Raw genomic sequence first — 22,259 nt, forward strand, 5'->3', positions numbered from 1 at the left:
GCTGGGTAATTATGTCATTGGCATCGGTGAGCCACTGTCAATATGTGACATATTGAAGTCGCGTTTGAATTTGCGCTTGTTTTTTTGCTTTCACTTTGCAATCGTGCGAACTGTGTATAGAGAGCGACAGCACTGATCTGTGAGTGATGATAATTTGTGCACCAATTCCTCTGACATCGTCTTATTAATCGTTAGCTTACTATGGAAACATGACAAGTGAAATCTCCCGCAGCAAGCTTAAACATGTGAGAGGTTGATCGCGCAGAGAATCGCTGAAATTATGTGAGTGCGTGTGTAAAAGCATTTCAGTTCTGCTGAGCCAAATAAGACAGGTCAGGGTGAAGAAGTGACAGCCAAAGAAAAGCTTACCACAAAACGGAGAAGTTATGACAAATCAGACTATAAGGCAAAAAGAAAGTGCAGCTTTATGGTTTCATGGACAAAATAATTTCTGTGGCTGCAATATGACGAGCTAAATAACCAGGGCTGCACATAAGTGGTCCGCAGGTGTGCATTCGCTGTCAAAATAAAAAACATGCACAAGGGTTAGGGTTAAATTTAAAAACTGTACTTTTGAGTTAAAATATATATTTATAATTTTAATAAATGACAAATTAAAAATGCTTGAACATTTTTTTGTATCGAAAAAATATCGAACCGTGACACCAAAGTATCGAACCGAACCGAACCGTGAATTTTGTGTATCGTTGCACCCCTAATATATATATATATCCCACCTGATCCAGACTGAACCAGCTGTAAATTTTTGAATTTTAAGTTACTGTACAAAAATCACTGATTCGGTGGCTATCAGCTTGGAAGCACTTACAAATGATCCAGCTGTTGATTCAAAACTGTTTGTTTGTTTTTTGACCTAATGTTTGAAAGAAAAAACTCCCATGAGAACAATCGATTTGTTAGTCTGTGTTTCTGATGCCAACACATTCAAAAATGCTGATACAGGGAATGTTTTTCACCACACTGAATCCCCTGTTATGTAATAGCTGTGCCGAAAAGCAGCTGCAATTTTTTCCCCCCTGCATGAGTTTGGAGCCTGTTGTTTTTTGTAGTTTTCAGTAGAAAAATTCTTCAAATGTTTTCAGGGTTCAGCTAGTTTAACATCTGGACTCTTCGCTGCTGGAGTACGAGTACGATGTGGTTTTGTCTTCCTGAAGAAAGCAAGGCCTTTGCTCAAATAGGCATGTCTGAATGACAGCATGTTCAGGCTGTCATTCAGACAGCTGTCATGTGATACTAACACCCCCACCCACCCACTCACTCCCCTATCATCAGTGATTTAAACTGTGTGCTGATAATAAGCAGTATGGTCCCAGAAGACCATAATTTCCAAAGAGAATCTCAGATTCTGGTCAGACCAGAGGGTGGTTGTCAGGTCAGCCTCAATCCATCAAACAATGGTTTTAAGCAGTGTTCCTGCACATTAGTGCTACAAGACGTCATAGACACCAAAGCTCTACAGCCTTTTTACAGACCACAGATGACAGAATTCATAAACAGTGGTCGACCCCTCTCCAGTTTACCTCTGATAGAGTTAGTTTCCTTGAGATGTTCTTTTAAGAGCATCGTAAAGAGTGACGGCAGAAGTTTTAATGCACCTTTCTCATTACATAACCTTTCCATCTATTGTTGACCATTTTCCAACTTATTTTAGAAGACCATCTGTTTCTTTATATCTTGCAGTTAAACATTATCAAACTAACACAAAGAGGAGCTGGGTTATAATAAGGAATAATCCTACTTGTTAACACAAGACATTTATGATTTGAAATGAGGCAAATGTTTGTTTACCAGGTCCAAGCGCTGGTTATCTGCAGGGCTGTTGCTCCGGTAACGGTCCAGGATATCTGTCCTCTTCTTTAACAACAGCCATCGGGGAGACTCTGGGATTGAACTTGAAGGAGAAAAACTGTTATTGCTTCCTTTATTAACGGTCTAAATGAGGCTACCACAGGTGAACAGGTGTGTTGGCCTACAGGTAGAGTGGCAGACAAATGATCTGAGGCAGAGCCAGTGACAGGTGCAGACGTGTCCAGGTAGGGTTGAGCCAGGCCAAAGGAGCTCCACCCATTGTCCCCAGGCTGAAGCAGAATGGCAGGAAAGCCGGCGGCCACAGCCGAGAATCAGGGGGAGTCCACTCCACTGCTGCAACGCAAACAGTTTAAAACAGTCTACAATTTAAATTCTGCAGGTTTCAGTGCTATCTTCAATGTGAACTTGCTCTCCAAAGCTTCTAAGATTTATTAGAGTAGCTTTACCTGATTTATTATTTAAAAACTACCCTTCTTTATGTTATACTGAACCTTGCTGAAGCCCAACTGTTTTAGCTCCAGTCCCTAAATGCCCACTTCCTTCTGATTGGCCAACTTAAATATACATACATTTATCTCATAATTTAAAACTCATCTTTAGCACACAGCACTGTCAGATAACATGCATAAGGAAAAAGATAATAAATCTATAATAAAAAGTCTCCATAGAGTCATCTTTAAACATAATGACTTACCTTAGTTAGCTAAGGTAATTAGAGTTAGATAAAATTAACTGATAATAATAATAAACAATGAATAATAAACCAAATCTCTGTCTGTGTGTATTTGTTTCTTTGACCCACAACACCACTTACAAAATGTGATCATTTCAAAAAGAAAAGGTGTTAAAGGTACCCCTCCAAAAGTTGATTCTGTTCATCTGGACGTAGCATTTTGTGGGAGAAACGTTTCGTCACTCATCCAAGTGACTTCTTCAGTCTCAGCTGACTGCAGGTTTCCCCAAACTTATAAACAGTACATTTGCATAATGACTGAAACCAGCCCACTGAAGGAACAATGGGCTGGGAGGTCAGAACTGACAATAAATGCTGAAGCAATGGATAGAAATATAATACAATAAATACAATAAATATTGAATTAGCTAAATTATAAGACCCTGAGTCTTCCTACACTTTGGGTCCATGACTTACTATGTAAAGGCTAGCTGCTAAATTAAATCAAAGCTGAAGGAATAGACTGCTTCCTCCATTCTGCACATAACACTGTAGGGGTCAAAGGTTAGGAAGCTGCTGGAAGCAATCCTGCTTCATTAGGCCTCAACCTGGTCAAGATGGCTTTATCTGGAACACGTGCTTTTTATCAGCCTTATGTAAGTATGTCCCACCACGGTCCAATTAAAGTCACCATCCAGCCAGTGACCCAAAGCCCACTGAGGGCTGTCTGATAACGAACCACCTTCCAGCTCGCACAAAACACTGCAGGCTCCCCAACATACTTTGTGAGACACTTCTAAAAACATTTTGAAGTTGGATACTCATACATTTAACTGACTTTCTTTAATTAACTTATTAATGGTCAGAAAATGTCCAATGAAGACCACAGCTCAATATAACGGGATGAAAGTAGATCTGTGATACGACATTTTAATCATGCTTTTAGGTTTCTTGTGTTACCTAAACTGAAGGCGCAGATGTTGATGCAGCAGCAGCAGATTCCAGTCAGGCAGCGAAGAATAAGGAAGAGGAGTGGTTGAGGAAAGACAGCAGGAACGAGGCCACACACGGCGTGCACGCACATGGAAATCAGCAGTACTGGACGCTTTCCGTACCTGCACAGAAACCATCAGCGAGATTTTTCTTGTTTGAAGATGAGTGATGACTAATGTTTGTTTTAACTTAAACTTGACATATACACTACAAGTCAAAAGTTTGGACACACCTTCTAATTTTTTATATTTTTTCTTTATTTTCATGACTATTTACATTGTAGATTCTCACTGAAGGCGTCAAACTATGAATAAACACGTATGGAATTATGTAGTGAACAAAGACGTGTGAAATAACTCAAAACATGTTTTATAGTTTAGATTCTTCAAAATAGCCAACCTTTGCTTTGATTACCACTTTGCACACTCTTGGCATTCTCTTGATGAACTTCATGAGTTAGTCACCTGAAATGGTTTTCCAACAGTCTTGAAGGAGTTCCCAGAGATGCTGAGCATTTGTTGGCCCTTTTGCCTTCATTCTGCGGTCCACCTCATCCCATACCATCTCTATTGGGTTTAGATCAAGTGACTGTGGAGGCCATGCCAACTGGTGTAGCACTCCATCACTCTCTTCTTGGTCAAATAGCCCTTACACAGGTGCTGTTAACTTGTGATTTCTGAGGCTGGTGACTTGGATGAATTTAACCTCAGCAGCTTTCTTGGGGCGGTCCTCATGTAAGCCAGTTTCATTGTAGCGCTTGATGGCTTTTGCAAAGCACATTTAAAGTTTTAGCAAATTTTTGGACCCACTGACCTTTAGTAAGTGATGATAGACTGTTGTTTCACTTTACTTAGCTGATTGGTTCTTACCATAATATGAATGCTAACAGTTGTCAAATTAGGCTGCCAGTTGTGTACCAACCTGACTTCTACACAACACTGATGGTACCAACCTCATTAAGAAGGCAATAAATTCCACAAATGAACCCTGACAAGGCACACCTGTGAAGTGTGACTACATCATGAAGCTTATTGACAGAAAGCCAAGGGTTTGCAGCGCTGTCAATAAAGCAAAGGGTAGCTACTTTGAGGAATCTAAAATATAAGGTCCAAACTTTTGACCAGTAGTGTATTACAGACTGTCAAGTGTTGTGTTGTACCGGTCAGATATGGCTCCTCCAAACAGAGATCCCAGCAGCAGACCAGTCATGAAGAGCATCTGACCATAAGACAACCAGTCTGTCCAACCACACACTGACTGACACACACACACACACACACACACACACACACACACACAGGCAAATATAGATGTTCAAGTCCAGAATACACTCAGAGAACCAAAATATAAGATGCAATGAAACAAGTTTCACAAAGATTAACTTTTCTGTTTACAATGAGAGACATGACGTGTATGTGTAGCTGTGGGGGTTTATTAACTTGGCCATAATCAGTTTGGATGTGTTTGGATGTGTTTTACTAGTTGAATAAGAACTGAATCAAAAATCCTTTTATCCTGTTGAGACTTTTCAAAATAAACTGAATCACGTGGAAGATGCAGAATATTTACTGATGAAAAGCAAAAAAGAGCCGTCAGGTGCTAAAAAATAAACCTTAGACTCAAACGTTAGAACAGGCTTTTCCCCGCAGCACGCTGTGTAATAATACTCACAAAGAAAACGGCAGCCGTTAAAACTTATGTCTAAAATGTATAGTTTCATGCATCGGTTAAAACACTGGACTCTAGGTACACGACGCCCAGCTGGAAACACTTCACGCAAGTCGAGCTGCCCGAGATTCACAGAATTTACAGAGAATGTTACATTTTTGTGATTTATATCGTTATCAGGACGATAAATGCCTTATCAGGATATGAGATTTTGGTCATATCGCACAGCCCTATTCAGCCGGGTTAGTAATCCGTGGTATGTTGGTCTGCTTTGGATTTCCGAGTGGGAAATGCAAGTTAAAGGGGCATTTCATAAAAAAAATTCCAATTGCAAACTCAGAATTTGTGACTTCTAACATATTCAGGAATGCACCTACATGCTGTACATTCCAAGATCTTCCTCTTCACCTAGAAAACTGCAGTGTTTTTCAGACCATTCTCTGTAAAGCCTAGAAATGGTTGAGGGGGAAAATCCCAGAAGAGCACAACACAACAACCACATTCAAATTCACTTAAATCACCCTTTCTTTTCGATTGTGATGCATAGTTTGGTGCTGGCCCAGCAAGTTGTCTGGACCATGTCTACATGCGTAAATGCATTGAGTTGCTGCCACTGGTTGATCAGAAATTTGCTTTAATAAGCAGTTGAACAGGTGCATTTGGAAGACGGAACTAGCAAATTTTTGATTCTGTGCTTGAAAAATACTGAAACCTTTCTTGGATTTCCTAGATAGAGGTCCAGACATGACGACAAATGTCTATAACGAGTTAAAAAGATTACAACACGTGCTTATGCTAAGCATGGCTAAATTCAGTTACGATTAATGACAGACGATTTACAGAAAATTAGCTTTTTTTACTTTACCCTCAGAAATGGTTCATTAACAGCTTCAAGTTGATCATTAACACCATGTTAATCTCTAGAGTTGCTGTTATGTAATGCAGATTACTGTCCAGTTAGCATGTTGGCTGAGACTTTAAACCGATCATTTAATGTTGAAACAATGTTTGGTGAAAGAGGCCCCAAGCTGGCCTTTCAGTGGTGTCAAAAACTGAAAGTTATATAACTAGAAAATCTAAAGTTTATTAATTGCACGTTTTTCATTTCATTACAGTTCATTTCTAATGTGTCTGAAACTATATTTAGGCCTACACTTTGTAACATGTTGACTCATGTGTGTATCAGCCACTAGATGGCACTGTGTTGCTGCAATGTGTGTAATTCACTCGCGAGCAAGAAGCTCCAGAGGAAATGGAGAAGTAGAGGAATAAAGTGGAATCGGAGCAGAGATTGGTGTGTGCGTGCAGTTAGTAAGAAGCTCGGTATACATACAAAAACAAAACATGGTGTCAGAAGTGGGATTCTACGCAATCCCTCGCCGTCGGACAGCGCAGACATGGAGGCTTACGGCGTTCCCACACCGCGTATGGATTGGGACTCCAGCAACCTGCCCGAGGCATGGCGGCGTTTCAAGCAGCACGCCGAGCTAATGTTCGCTGGTCCTCTTCGGGGGAAGGAGGAGGCAGACAAATGCAGCTACCTTCTTCTATGGGTCGGTGAGAAAGGACGGGACGTCTACAACACGTGGACGCTCACCGCAGACGACTCCCGAAAGCTTCAGACGTACTACGATAAGTACACTGATTACACCATACCGAAAGCTAACCCAATCTACGCCCGATATAAGTTTCATGAAAAGATGCAGGGTGAAAATGAGACATTTGAACAGTTTATTACGGAACTGAAACTGCTTGCTAAAGACTGTGGGTACCCAAATACAGATGAAATGGTCAGGGATCGCATTGTATTTGCCACTAACTCGCCACACGTCCGAGAAAAGCTACTCAGCCAAGGCGCAGAGCTCACGCTAGAGAAAGCTATAGATATAGCACGATCACACGAGCTAGCAAAGCAGCAGCTAAAAACTATGGGTCACTCCAGGGGCCAAGAAACTGTGCACGCCATCGGCAGGAAATCGCACAGACAAGAATATCAAACAAGAAGCGTGAGACCAAAAGAACACGCTAATGCAACACTAAAAACGTGCAGCTATTGTGCCGGACAACACAGTAATAAAGACACCTGCCCAGCAAAAGGGAAGCAATGTGCAAAATGCAAGAAAATGAACCATTTTGCAAGAGCATGCAGGTCAAGACTCCCTTCGCAGACAAAAGCCCACCTCAAATCAGTACACACTGTGAGAGAGAACATAGAAATGTCAACTATGGACACAGATGAGGACCAAGACTGTTTCTACATTGATAGCATCACCATAGAAAATGAAGGAAGAAAGGATGAGCAAGCATATGCAGACATGCAGCTTGGTTCCCCCCCACAGACAGTGAGGTTTAAAGTTGACACTGGGGCGCAAGCAAACACAATTCCAGCCAACATGTTCCAGACACTCTTCCCACATGTGACACTGAAGCCTGTCACACACAAGCTCACAGATTATGGGGGACACTCACTCAGCGTGGAAGGAAAATGCCAGTTAAAATGCAAACACAAAGACAAGACCTGCACGTTGGAATTCCATGTTGTTAACACAAGCGCCCCACCTGTATTAGCAATGAAAGCTTGCCGTGACCTTAACCTGGTAAGGATTGTGATGGCAGTGACGGAAGAAAGAGGCAAGACAACCAACAGTTCACAGGCAATGCTGGACGAATATGCTGACGTATTCAAAGGGATAGGAGAATTTCCTGGTGAATGCAGTTTCCATGTAAATCCAGACGTTGCACCCACAGTCAGCCCACCTCGTCGGATTCCCATTGCTCTGCGAGCCCGACTCAAAGACGAGCTCGACAACATGGAAAGGAACCAAATCATATGCAAGGTCACAGATCCTACGGACTGGGTGAATGCACTTGTTGTCGTGGAAAAACCCAAGACGGGCAGACTCAGAGTATGTCTGGACCCCAGACCCCTCAACAAGGCTATACAAAGACCCCATTACCCTCTACCCACCTTGGAGGATGTCACCACAAAACTTGCTGGGGCCAAGTATTTCAGTGTTTTGGACGCCAGATCAGGCTACTGGGCCATTAAGCTAAGCCACGAATCATCTCTGTTAACCACATTTAATACTGTGTTTGGCAGGTACCGCTTCCTCAGGTTGCCATTCAGCATAATCTCAGCTCAGGATGAGTTCCAGCGACGCGTGGACGAGACCTACGAGGGCCTGAGGGGCGTGGCAGCCATTGTGGACGACGTACTGGTCTTCGGAGAAACCAAACAGGAGCATGACGACAACCTGAGGGCCATGCTGCAGCGCAGCAGAGAGAGAGGTGTAAAACTGAACCCTGACAAGTGCACCATCTGCGTCAAAGAGGTCAGTTACTTCGGTCACACATTGTCACACGAAGGGCTGAAACCAGATCCACAAAAAGTAAAAGCAGTCCAAGACATGGCGCCCCCACAGAACAGGGCGGAATTGGAAACAGTGCTGGGGATGGTTAATTATCTAGCAAGATTTGCCCCACACCTGTCAGAGATAAATGCTCCGCTCCGCCAGCTGTTAAAGCAGGACAGTGAGTTTGTATGGGACAAGAACCATGACAGATCCTTTCAACGAATGAAGGAGCTGATCACTAAAGAACCAGGCCCAGTTCTCTCCTTCTTCGACCCCAAGAAAGCGCTACGACTCCAGGTCGATGCATCCAAAAGTGGCCTCGGTGCTGTGATGCTGCAGGACGGCAAGCCAGTTGCCTACGCATCCAAGTCACTTAACAGCACTGAGCAGAACTATGCCCAAATAGAAAAAGAGCTGTATGCTGTTCTCTTTGGTTGCAAGCGGTTCCACGAGTACATGTACGGTCGACATGTGACCATTGAGTCGGACCACAAGCCACTTGAGTCCATACTCAAAAAAACACTAGCATCAGCACCACCATGGCTACAGAGGATGATAATACAGCTGCAAAAGTACGACATCAGCATCATCCACAAGCCAGGGAAAGACATCCCGGTAGCCGACACGCTCTCCCGGAAATCCATAGAGTTTCACGACAAATCACTATGTGACGGGATGGATGCGCAGATCCACTCAGTCCTCAGCAACATGCCTGTCAGTGACCAGAGACTCTCAGAGATAAGAAACGAAACAGCCCAGGATCCTCAGCTCAACACCCTGAGAAGGACCACATTGAGTGGATGGCCAGATAAAAGGTCTCAATGTCCGCCTGACATTCAGGAGTTTTGGAACCACAGGGATGAGATCTCACTGATAGACGGGATCATGTTTAAAGGAGAGAAAATGATCATCCCAAAAAGGCTCAGAAAGGACATGATAGAGCGGATTCATTCCAGCCATATGGGTATAGAAAAGAGCAAAAACAGAGCCAGAGACCTTCTGTTTTGGCCAGGCATGGGAAAGCAGATTGAGGAAGCAGTCGGAGCCTGCAGCACATGCCAGGAGAGACAAGCTGCTAACCCCAAGGAACCCCTGTTGTCACATGCAATACCAGAACGACCGTGGCAGGTCATAGCCACCGATCTGTTCACTTGGAACTCGGAAGACTACATCATCATGGTAGATTACTACAGTAGATTCTTCGAGTTGGAAAGACTGCACAGCTGCACTGCAGAAGCAGTGATCCACAAACTAAAGTCAGCCATGGCTAGGCATGGTATTCCAGAGTCGGTGATTAGTGATAACGGTCCGTGCTATGCTTCCAGTAAGTTTCAACAGTTCGCAAAGTCATGGAGTTTCACCCACACCACTACTAGTCCCCATTACCCACAGAGCAACGGTCTAGCCGAGAAAACAGTCCAGACAGCAAAGAAACTTCTGGACAAGGCCAAAGCGGAACATAAGGATCCCTACTTGAGCCTATTAGAATACCGGAACACCCCTGTGGACAACTTAAAGTCGCCTGCACAACTACTCATGAGCCGGAGACTTCGCTCCATCCTCCCTGCAACACCAAAACAGCTGGCACCCCAAGTAGTTTGCCAGCAAACAGTGCGTGAGAAGAGAGAGGTCTGCCAGCAGCGCCAGCAGACTTATTTCAACAAAGCCGCCCGACCTCTGCCTCAACTATGTCCTGGCACACCGGTCCGGTTCCGGCAAAAAGACGGTTCCTGGAAACCAGCTGTGGTCACAAGTTGTGCCGACACGTCCAGAAGCTACAACATAACCACAGATACAGGACAAGTTTACCGGCGTAACCGCCGACACCTCCGCGAAAGCAGGAACAGCGTAGGAGGTGAGGAGTTCATTCAACCTACAGGCATCAGCGATAACAGCTCTGTGGTATCTCAGCCCCCGCCTGTGGAGCCCCCTGATAAAGACATTACAACACCTGGATACACGACTCGTTATGGGCGTGTTACCAAACCAAGACAGGTCTTGGACCTGTAATATTGTAAAGGGTGCAGGCGGATCGCTGCCCTAAAAAAACAACAACAAACAAACAAAAAAAAACAAAACAAAAGCTGTTTACATGTTTGTTGTTCCAATGATGTCATTATATGCATCTGTTTATTATGTTAATGATGTAGCCAGTATTGAGACGAATGCTACGTTAGTAATGGATGTTGGTCAGGATGTTATTCCTGTAATTTCAGTTGCCCAGGAGTTTTACAAGCCTGAGTTGTGTTGTGTTTGTTTTTAAGAAGGGAGATGTAACATGTTGACTCATGTGTGTATCAGCCACTAGATGGCACTGTGTTGCTGCAATGTGTGTAATTCACTCGCGAGCAAGAAGCTCCAGAGGAAATGGAGAAGTAGAGGAATAAAGTGGAATCGGAGCAGAGATTGGTGTGTGCGTGCAGTTAGTAAGAAGCTCGGTATACATACAAAAACAAAACACACTTTAAACCATGAGATAACTATAACAGTAAAGGGAATAAGAAACACGCACTTAAAAATATCCCCAGGTGTTGCACCATCACAGTATTCATGACTGTGTTACAACTTCAGACCTCTCAATGAAAATAATCTTCACTCACGTCTCGGATCCCGCTCTCTGTCCTCCAATCGGCGTCGTCCTTTAAAACCTTGCTGAGCGCTGATTGGTTTTCCTCCTTGTTCGGTGCCAACTTTTCAAGCCACGAAGCAAACGTGCCAGTATCATTGCCATGGCGACATGTCTCAGCGACCACAGCGGTGGTGAAAATGTCCAGAAAAAAGAGGAAAGCCGTGAAGAAGAAGATTAGAGCGAGGCGCCAGTAGACGGAGAGCTGCAGCGGGGACATGAGCGGGCCTGTCTGGTCTCCCACAAGCTGATTCATCCTGACCTTTACCATGCTGGAAACTTCAAAACTCACAACTTTGAACTCTTCAGGAGCTCCACATGTTGTTCCAGCAGACCTCTGAGCAGCGCGTGCCGGTCAGGTCTGAACAGCTGCTGCTGTCACAAGAAAGTGGTTGACCTGTCAAGCAGGAGGCGGCTTATATTCAGGGCCAACTTTATTACGCCTTCTTTTCTCCATAAGGCCCGACAGCGGAGACTATTTTCAGTACAGCGGTACAGCGACACCCGGAGGTCATGTGCGGTCCGGCACCAGGACCACCTGTACTGGAAAAGAGAAGGTACAGCCAGAGGCAATGAAAGAAAATAAATTAAGCTCTGCAGACAGTGGAGAAAATTACTGAAGAAGGAAATGAGGGGTTTTGTAAAAGTAAAGGAGGATATGGATGCTGGAGAAAAAAAGAACCAAGACAAGGGGTGATGTTTAAATAGAAAAAAGGATGATGAAAGATGGAGTTTAAATAAAAAGGGAAAGATGATGTAACACTTACTGTGGAGCATAAGACTGCTCCGTTCCAGTTTTAGTATTAACTCTTCAGTTAATGTCCGACACCCTGAGAGTCCACAGGTGAGGCATGTTGGATAGGCATCATAGATGTCATACCAGGCTGCTGATAGTTAATATTATCAGTATTTGACTAGCTGACCACAGGTCAAATGCAGCTTGCCAGCAATGGTGTTTAAGCATCTAGAGGCCCATTTAAAGAGCTAATGTGGCATCCTACACCCGAAACATGGCTGAGAAAATCTAATCGATATCAGCTCATGTTTTGAGAGGGATGCAGTTACCTAAAATAGCCTTTTACAACTCTAGTGCCTAAAAGCACCAAAGTTTAATTATACAAGCTTTAAGGGGTGTCCATGTAGAAACACGCAAGCAGCAATGCGTGGGGGGGAAAAATAAATTTTTTCGTTTTTACTCTGTCATATATGATGATGTGAAAGCTCTACTCTCTTTTGTGTAGCTGCTGTAGAAGCTTTTTTATTCCCTGCATCGTCCACAGCTATGGAAAAGCGTGTGCTACACCTCCTGCGTTGTATTACAGATAACTTATCAACAAATACGCCCACTTAAAAACAAATGTCCTCACACTTTTGTCATATTTACATTTATTTTTCAATAAGCACTTGTGAAATGCACAAAAAGTACCTGACCTTTGATTATGTAAACAAACATCATGAAAGACAAATTAGTTAGTTTTTTTTTTTGTTCATTCTGATTATTTTAACAGCATTTACTAACTCTCCTAACCTTGATAAAAACATAAAAGAGCAGAAAGGAGAGGAGTGTGTCAGCGTCCTGTTAGAGCATCTTTACTTCATCCAAATATGGTTGGTTGACTGGAAGAATATATCCGTTTAGTGCTCCAGAACCTCGAAGATTTATCTCTGTCAATGAGTTTCTAAAGTGCAGTTGTGGAGAAGCACCACAAGGTGGAGCTTCCTTTGTTATCGTTGAGATTTGTACACAGACATTGCTAGTTGTTTGGTTGCCAGTGGTTACCAAAGCCCACACGGAACAGAAAGCTTCTTAACACTGTAAATAAACCCAAAGTGTTCTGAAGGGTCTGCTTGAGGTGAATTTTGAAACATGAAAGACTATTGTTTAATTTAACACAACAGCAGGGTTCGATTCAAATTTGAAAACTAAGGCCATAAATGTGACAGGTATCAATGGTTTTCATAAATCGAGTAAATATACAGTTTATATCTCAGAAATAGAATAAAAACAAAACAGGCACAACAGAGGTGATGAATTCAAAGTCAGCTTGAACACAAGGAATAAGGGGCTACACTCCTGGTCCCTCCGAGTCCCATCATGTCTTGCTGCCACTGGCTTGGTGAACATTTGTTACCACGGTGGCCACAGCTGAGAGAGGTGTGGAGTACACGGACGCCATGCTCTGCAGACCAGTTACCAGGCAGCGCCAGCTGAAGCGTAGTGCTTTCCCCACATTCTGCAACAGACCAGAGAAGAAGAACATTAGTGCTTTAATTTTGTTTTTTCTGTACCCACCACGGGTATTAAGGTCAATTACAACTAGATTAAAAACTATCTTGTAATATACAGGAACTGTCTCTAGCATTGGTCTTTGTCAGCTTGGGCAGTTTTTTTTTTTTTTTTTTAGCCACAGCTTGCCGTTGTTGAAGTTGTATAATGAGTAATACTAGTTTATGGTCATTTCCTGTTTTGTTGTACTCGTTATGCTAATGCAGATGCATATTGTTCATCAGCAAACATGTGCAAAGACCACTATGAGGGTAAAAGTTGCACCTTTTTTTTTTTTTTTTAAATGTGTTGCCTACTGAAGCAAAATTAGTAGTGCTGAACCAAATATGTAAACAAAGCAGCTATTTATTTCATATTTACCCAGCACAACAAAGGCTCATTTGTTGTGTTGGGTAAATACTAAAGGCGGTGGCTTTGTGACCTGTAGATTAGAATAGAGTTTATATATTTGGAATATGGATTTTACTGCAGGACTGACCAGCTACATGATGACATAACAGAAGTAGTGGCTGGAAATGTTTAGAAGGAGAGAAAGATACTGAGCGAGACAATTTGATGCAACATGTCGTTACATTTCAAGGAGGTGGATACCAGGTTAAGTTGCAAGGTTTATAGATTTAAGACAGGGGCAAAAATCCCCTTTATCTCTGTTATTGATAGAGAAGAACAGAACAGGCAAAAAAGGTTAGCGTCTGGTGAGAAAGGACAATGAACAAATGGGGTTAAGAAAGGGAAGGGTGTGGAGCATAAGAACAGAAAGCTACTCTGTTCCAGTTTTAGTATCAACTCTTCAGTTATTACCAAACAACCTCAGCTCCATAAACCATCATCATACTGAGTTGTTGTCTATTATTGTTTGACTGACAAACCACAGACCTACAGATTTATAAAAGAAGAACTTCATTTCAGCTGATGAGATATTTTCAAGTTATTTCTCTGCTTAACACTGGTAGTTCTCTTCCCATAGATGTCCATTACTTTATATTACAATGAAAAATTTGTCCCTAGTTTGTGAAAATGTTAAGGTTCAGAGGGTAAAACATTTTCCACAATATTTGAGATATATACATTTATAAATTTATCGAAATTGAAATTTTGTGGTTTTGCTGGGACGTCAACTTTCTGCTTTACTGTCTGCAAAATATAACAAACTTTCAGTTCAGTTCAATTCAATTTTATTCACATAGCGCCAAATCACAACCATTCTTGCCTGAAGGCACTTCATATTGTAAGGTAAACCCTAAAATAATACAGAGAAAAGCCCAACAATCAGATGACCCCCTATGAGCAAGCATGTGGCAACAGTGGGAAGGAAAAACTTTTTAATAGTAAGAAGTAGAGCTGGGCGATATGAGATTTTTTCATATCACGATATGTTTTTTTCATTTCAGGCGATAACGATATCTATCACGATATAAGCCAAATAACTATATTTGTAAGATTTAAATGTGCCGTTGCTCACAAGTAAAATGTGAAATAATCAGCAGCTTGTTTTTATTTAAATATTTATTTCCCATAATAAGTTCGACAGGGTAGATGTACTTAAGGAACATGAGACTTTTTCAGATAGATAAAGGCAAATATTGCAAACTACACAAAAGGCAGCCGCTAAAGCGTTTAAGTTTCAAAATAGAACAAACGAAACAACTACTAAATTGTCAATTCCACTTAGAAACAAAATATTAATTCTAAAAATAAATCTTAGTTTGTTTTACAGAAGAACAGACAAAACTGACTAACTTTTGTCAATATCAAATAAACTGAGAACTAAAAGGAAATTCTCAATCTCTCCTTGTTGTATATCTTAGCTTTTCAAACAGTTTTAACAGTTACTTTAGTCTGACAAAAGCCGAATGACGAATTAGCGCTTCCAGTCAGAGACTGAGGCTACGTCCACACGTACACGGGTATTTTTGAAAACGGAGATTTTCCGTTTTCGTTTTAAAAAAGAATCCCGTCCACACATAAAGGCAGAAATGAAGGAAAACGCTGCTATGAACATGCCAAAGCAGCAGGTGGCGCTAGATTCCTAACCGTGAAGAAATGTTGGCCAATCAGAAGTCTAGAAGCCTCGGTGGGAAAAAGTAAACAAAGCTGCGGCATAGAAGCAGAACAGAGTCGTATGTGTGGACGGACAGTAACTGTGTGTATATGTAAGCATTTAAACACTGCAGAGAGTAGAATTAACAGTAACAGTATTGTAGAAATTCATTTCACCGAAACAATAACGTGGCGCACAGTGTGACGCATGCACCAGTTTACTGTATTTCCAGACTTGCTTTCGATTTTTCTAGTCGGCACACTCATTTCCTCCATTACGCGCTGGCTCCATTACCCGCTGGCTGCTTCCCAAACAAACACACGTGCAGCTTGGCACTTGTGCTGTACGTAACAAGTCACGCGACGTGACGCTGCGGCTGTGATTGGTTCGGCTCTGCGCTACTTAATTTGGATTGGCTGACCTTTTTTTTTTTTTTTTTAAGAGGACAAGAGCGGCGAGGTCTATCGCGATAGCTTAATTTCTCTATCGAGTACAAGTTATATCGCGATACATATCGTTATCGTTCTATCACCCAGCTCTAGTAAGAAGCTTTAATTACACTGCTCATTGCAGCTTAACTAAGGGCTCACCTGACACAGCCCCAACTATATGCTTTAGCAAAAAGTAACGTTTTAATCTAAATTATAAAAGTAGAGATAGTGTTTGTCTCCCAAATCCAAACTTAAAGATGGTTCCACAGAAGAGGGGCCGGAAAGCTGAAGGCTCTACTTTTAAATGCTCTACAAAGAACAATAAGCCTGCAGTCTGAGAGCAAAGTGCTCTATTTTGGTGATACCACGCTATGAGGTCATTAAGAGAAGATGGTGATTATTGAAGACCTTGTATGTGAGGAGCAGGATCTTGAACAGTAGTCTCAGTGCAGCATTTTGGATCTGTTGATAACTTCTCTGAGGTTTTGGGACATCCTGATAATAACGAATTACAGCTGTCTAGCCGAGAAGTAATAAATGCTTGAACTAGTTCTTTTATCACCAGGAGGCAACGTTTAACTTGTGAGATGTTTCCAGACATTAACAGTAACATTCTTTAATATTGGTGAAAAATGTCTTTTTAGCCTTACTCAAAGCCAGTGTAAAACACAGATAACCTCTGAGTTTGGTAATAAAGCGGAAGTGCCCTAAACCTGCATTCTGCATGGTAGCCACTAGGGGGTAACCACTGTAGTTGCAAAAAGATATAGAATAGAATGCCTTTATTGTCACTCTACAGATGTACAATGAGATACAGAGCATCTCCTACACAGTGCAAACATGTGGGAGAATAAAGGTGGTGAGATGCACAGTTTCTGCAGCTCTATATACATATGAACAGTATTTAGAAAAGAAAAAACATAAATAAAATGTATAAATATACAAATCTGGGAAAACAAAATAAAAAAGATAAATAAGTAAACAAATAGTGTTGTGTATTTACAGTGTAGGTTATTGCGTGTAAAATTAAGTATTGCACAGTGGTTATGGTAGTTGTGTAGTCTGTTTATAGAGGGAAGTCCTTGGGATGGGGGTGGTACTGTGTTGTCAGTGCGTGTGGGAGTTCAGGGTGATTATGGCTTTTGGGAAGAAACTATTTTTGAGTCTGTCTTTGAGTCTTTTGGTCCTTAAGAAATTCATATGCTCCTCGGCTCTGACCTCTATATCGTAAACACTTTCCTGCTGAGATAATGAACTAGGTCAATCCTTTCAGGTCCTATTTTGTCAATTTTGGTCATTCAAAGAATTTGAAAGGAGGATTTACCAGGATATGCTCACTGACTGTAATGTCATGAGTACAAAGTGGTAATAATGAAAGTACAGCCTGGCCCAACTTCAACTTCTTTAGATGGTTTTAGTAAATTTTGGAGAGTTTTAGACTCTTTTTAAATAAATAAAGAGGATGTGAAAATAATGAATCTAATGACTGCTTGTGGTCCTCTGCTTCAGTGTGGACTCAATAGTGTTATTTATCATTTCAACTCTTCATTCTGAGGCTGAATGAAGGTGTTTGTGATAGTAAAAGTTCTGTTTTACGACTTCCATGTTTGTCTGTTCTCAGAGGGATACAATCATCACAGCACATTATTTTGGGGGCCAAAGGCCAGAACTGTGTAGTGACGCTGAAAAGTCAATAATTAACTGCAGAGAGCTGAGACTAAACACCTTTGCACTGCAGACAAACAACTCCATGTGTGGTTACTGCCTAAGCTACTTTGTATGATGTCATGTTTTATATAAACTCTTATATATCTTATAAATCTTAAATGTTAATCTTTAATTTTCTTTATTTTTATTTGTACCAGGCTTACTTTAATTCATTTATTCATTTTAAATTCAATTTATTTTGCGTATTCTTATGTACTTTATTTATATTGTACACAGTAGTGAGTAAATGTTTTGAGCCACCCTTCATTTTTTTTATATTTTACTAGGAAAATTGAAAATAGGTGCAGTAATTCATTGAAACATGTAAGTGCTCATGGAAACAGTATAAGAAGCAGAAATGGAGTTTGTACAATTCTAATGAGCTTCAAAGTCAATACTGGGGAGGCCAAACACTGTTAGTGTGTTTATCTCGGTCTCGGTCGTTGTGTCCTTGGGCAAGACACTTCACCCACCGCCTACTGGTGTTGGCCAGAAGGGCCGATGGCGCAATATGGCAGCCTCGCTTCTGTCAGTCTGCCCCAGGGCAGCTGTGGCTACAACTGTAGCTTGCCTCCACCAGTGTGTGAATGTGTGTGTGTGAATGGGTGGATGACTGGGTGTGTAAAGCGCTTTGGGATCCCTAGGCAGGACTAGTAAAAGCGCTATACAAATACAGGCCATTTACCATTTATCTATCCAGGTATGCTGTTACTGCATTGCCAGTGTGTTTGGGATCATGGTCATGTTGAAAAAAAAAGCTATTGCCAATCACATGCTTTCCAGATGGTACTGCATGGTGGATCAAAGTCTGATACTAATACTAGCTCAAGAGTTCATAATTCCATCAATTTCGACAAAACCACTCTGCCACCACTGTCTGAAATTCATTCCCATGACAGCATAATATAGCAGTCATTTTTAAACTTGGCATTTAATATAATACAATTTTAATTCTCTTTTAATCTGGTATTGAATAATATTTTTGTTCATTTCCTTATTTATATATTTATTTAAAGATACATATTTGTTTTTTTTCCTTTTCTTTTTTGTTTTGTTTGATAGAAGTGATTTAATGAAATTTCAATTACAGTAATACATGTTTTTAATTTTAAATATAGGTTACAAAACTGGTAAAGGTTTCATATAACTCATTTAACTACCTATATCTGGTGAGCTGTTTTTTAGTTCTGTATTTTATTAAGTTAGATCGTTTATTTACATCATAATGCATCATGTTTTTATTTCTATGTAAACTATATGAACTATATGTATTTTCTGAATGTAATTGAACTTGATTGTACTTATTAGTCTTTAACAGTCTGTTCTAAGCCATGATTTCATCAACATGCCACTGCTGTGTAGAGGGATCTTTCATACACAGGTCAAAGGTCATGACTTCTTACCTTTCTGTACTTCTTGCATGTATTTTTCCTTTTCTTTTTCCTCGCCTCTTTCTTCCTCTTCTTCTCCTCTGCAGTCTCCTCTCTCTCTTCATCATCCTCAATCAGAGGTTCATATTTATCTGGCAGGACGCTGAAATAAACCTCCTTGCTGGTTTTCTGCAACTTTCTCCCCACTGAAGAAGCGTCTTCCTCCTCCCTCTCCTGTGCTCCCATCCCTTCCTCTCTGTCGTCTGACTTTCTTCTCCTGCTTTCGGGCAGGGAGACCTTTGGAGCAAGGAGGAGTCAAACTTTATTAGTGGCCCCAAGCTCAGCGCAGACAGGAAACTCTGAGCTTTGACATAAAATCAGGATTAGAAGAAGAATGTGGAGGTTCCTCAGTTTTGAGGCTGAAGTTATCTGAAGTTTTGTGCACAGCAGCGGTTCCTCCCTGTTTGCTTATCTGCTGTTTGTTTTAGGTCAACAAAAAAAAAAAAACAGAACAAGAAAAACAGATGAAAGTGTAACATGGCTGAGAGGCAGATTTCTAAATGGGAAAATACTGGAAACACTCCTCTCCTTTGACTACGATGACCTGGATGACTGAGAACCTTCACAGACACACTGGAAACACTGACTTTTGTGAGTTTTATTTTAAGCAATTAAGTAAATAAATAAGAGGAAGGAAAAGGAAGAAAGCTCAAACAGCTGAGCGGACTTCAGTCGTTAGTTTGAAAAACACAAAACATTTCCACTTTATCTCAAAAGGAGATAAACTAAGTGCTCAAATTGAGTAGAAGAAAGTGCTTTATAGTAATCTCAGACAAAACAACTTTTATGGAATTGAAGTCTTAAAGGGAAAAAAAGGCAGATGTACTCAAACATTCATGAAGAACAAGCCCTCCTAGATACATGGACATCACTGTGCACTCTGAAAACCTTTAGCTTGGATCTAAAGAGCTTGGAAAGGAAAGCGTCTGGACTTCTTTACGTTTCTTGAAGACGTTTCACCTCTCATCCAAGAAGCTTCTTCAGTTCTAAGTGCAATTGGTGGAGAGTCCCAGATTTTAAGCCCTATGGGAGTGTCCACAAGAGGGTCATGGACCCCCTATAGATCCTCTACCTAAACACATGAGCCAAGGTGTGAAAGCAGGTTCTGGTCACAATCAGCCAAGGTTTCAGGTGAACCCATAGTGAAACCTAGTCCAACACTATCATTTATGTATTGAGATCTGGGACTCTCCACCGGTTGAGCTTAGAACTGAAGAAGCTTCTCGGATGAGAGGTGAAACATCTTCAAGAAAACTTAAAGAAGTCCAGACGCTTTTCTTTCCAAGCACCTTAGACTACGATGACTGAGTCCCTATACAAACTTTAGCTTGGATATTTCCTGCTTTAGTCTCGATGATAGACTGACCTGATGGCATATAACATGATGTATATTGTCAAATATCGCAGCCATCGCACAATGTCAGTAACATTGTGCGATGGCTGCACAACTGCACAACTGAAATACTCGGGTAATATTCATGTTAACTTTTACTGTCTTAATTTTACTTCGGGCTGTAAAGCTTCAGTTATTATAAGTTAACCAATTCAAAATTTTGAGTTAGTTTCTAATCCATGCCAGCAATAAGCTATAGTCCAAATGATGGCACAGAATTTGTTTTGTATTGTTTGTTATGGTACCATTGGTACACGCTATATGGATTCTTTTCTGTTCTTTTTGAGTTACCTGGCTGCCGCTCCAGTCCTTCCTTTTTTTGAGTAAAAAAGGAGGCTGAGGGTGGAGCTAGTTTAAATGCAGAGGCCAATTGAATGGACTTAACCATCTGTTGTGACCACGCAGGGGGGGAATAGGGTCATTCTTGTATTATGGTTAGCTATTATCTCTGTAGTTTTCACCTTTGGTGTATACAATAGTTCATTCAATTGCTATATAACTGGAGCTGTCTCTCAGTTAGGCAGGTCAGTTTGCAGAGTTATGGTTTGTAAAGTGGTTTTTAAGTAGAAGTTCTTAAGTTGTCCTCTTCTATGGGTCCACTTGGTTCCTAAAATAGCTCATTTTTGTCATTCTGAATTTTTGTAATGATTTTGTCCTTTCTGCAGAATAATAAAATCCTTTTTTTTATGATTACACCTGTATATTCTTTTCTGCTTGGTCTGCTTACACTGTATGTTGTGTTTCATGACTGACCTATTTCTTGCATAGTGTATACTGAATGTGACATATTGTGGTTAATTAGGTGAGTAAGTCTGATAAAGGTGAGAACGTGAGTGTGAATGGTTCTTTCTCTCTCTCTCTCTGTTAGCCCTGCATCAGCGACCTGTCCAGGCCTCTTGCTCTGTGGTAGCTAGACTTAGGTCCTCAGTGACCCTGATAAGGATAAGCGGAAGAGAATGAATGAATGGAAGTTTGATATTTTTCTAATCAACTGCATATAATTATTGTTTGTTACATCTTGGATTAAACATCATGCATATCTTTCCTTCTATATGTTTCCAGGTTTGTAGAGATATCATCCTTTATTTACTTGTTCTTGTAAGTTTTCTTTTTGTCTTTCTAGGCACTAATTTTCACATTTATGACAACACAGTGTGTATTACTCAGATTTATTGACCTGTGTAAGACATGGTTCTGATTGGATATTACTGTCACTGGTTGTTGTCATGTGACCTGTCACACAATGCTTTGGCATGACATGCCATTTCACACAACTTTGTGGTAACAGCTTGTAAATATTTTGGTCTTATATATTATTATATATTAAACCTGCTACATAAAGAATGGGTTGTCCCACTATGGTGTGGAAGACCAGTCTACATGGAATTTATTGCTGGTCACAGGTCAAGTACGATTTTTTGGTTTTATTCTTTTGACCTGACTTGTTGCTCTTGACATGTCTTGATTTATATCTTCACCTGGGACTTGTAGGTTTCAACAAGGAACTTTTTAGCCTTGACTCAGTATTTGATTTTGGGCTGACTTGCATATAACTCTGACTAACCCTAACCTAACCTAACTGTTGGTTTTGATGCTACGTTTGCATTCATACATGCACCTTTGTCTAGTCTTGTGTAGAAAAATCTCAGGTCTGCAGTGAATGTGTGAAAACAGCTTTTGGGATAACCTCTGACACAATAGTGAGGGTAAAACCTCACCAATGTGTCTGACACCTTGTTACTCAGGCTTATTATCATCCACTTATTTTTAGCATGTTCCTCTGATGTTGAAAAAGAGGACATTGATGTGAAGAGCTGTACTCACACA

General features: G+C 41.0%; 3 protein-coding genes across 5 annotated transcripts in view; 1 reads left to right on the plus strand and 2 right to left on the minus strand.

Annotated features, from left to right (window-relative positions):
* LOC147301691 (solute carrier family 22 member 6) overlaps positions 1-11,543 on the minus strand; it is a 19,452-nt gene extending 7,909 nt beyond the window's left edge. Inside the window, exons 1-5 of one of the 3 annotated variants that reach the window (XM_086284224.1) lie at positions 11,118-11,543; positions 4,656-4,753; positions 3,464-3,618; positions 1,995-2,160; positions 1,810-1,912 (exon numbers count right to left, since the gene is read on the minus strand). In XM_086284224.1, coding sequence (XP_086140350.1) covers positions 1,810-1,912; positions 1,995-2,160; positions 3,464-3,618; positions 4,656-4,753; positions 11,118-11,414 — 819 coding nt within the window. In that variant the 5' untranslated portion in view covers positions 11,415-11,543. Of the gene's footprint in view, positions 1-1,809; positions 1,913-1,994; positions 2,164-3,463; positions 3,619-4,655; positions 4,754-6,497; positions 7,089-11,117 lie in introns of those variants that run through there. The other 2 variants (XM_086284223.1, XM_086284225.1) reach the window with 2 other exon arrangements.
* lipt1 (lipoyltransferase 1) overlaps positions 11,227-22,259 on the plus strand; it is a 26,581-nt gene continuing 15,548 nt past the window's right edge. The window contains exon 1 of the mRNA XM_086284235.1: positions 11,227-11,700. The gene's annotated coding sequence lies outside the window, so the exon portion shown is untranslated. The remainder of the gene's footprint in view (positions 11,701-22,259) is intronic.
* LOC147301693 (required for drug-induced death protein 1) lies at positions 12,513-19,406 on the minus strand. The gene is made up of 2 exons (XM_086284244.1): positions 19,013-19,406; positions 12,513-13,377 (listed from the first exon to the last, which is right to left on the minus strand). The coding sequence occupies exons 1-2, from the start codon at positions 19,223-19,225 to the stop codon at positions 13,237-13,239; spliced, it is 354 nt and encodes a 117-aa protein (XP_086140370.1). The 5' UTR covers positions 19,226-19,406; the 3' UTR covers positions 12,513-13,236.

This window comes from Aulonocara sp. 'chitande type north' Nkhata Bay, linkage group LG23 (genome assembly GCF_057382095.1).
Source record: "Aulonocara sp. 'chitande type north' Nkhata Bay isolate Kocher_YH1m ecotype deep benthic linkage group LG23, A_spYH_male_GT1.1, whole genome shotgun sequence".
Classification (NCBI taxonomy): Eukaryota; Metazoa; Chordata; class Actinopteri; order Cichliformes; family Cichlidae; genus Aulonocara; species Aulonocara sp. 'chitande type north' Nkhata Bay.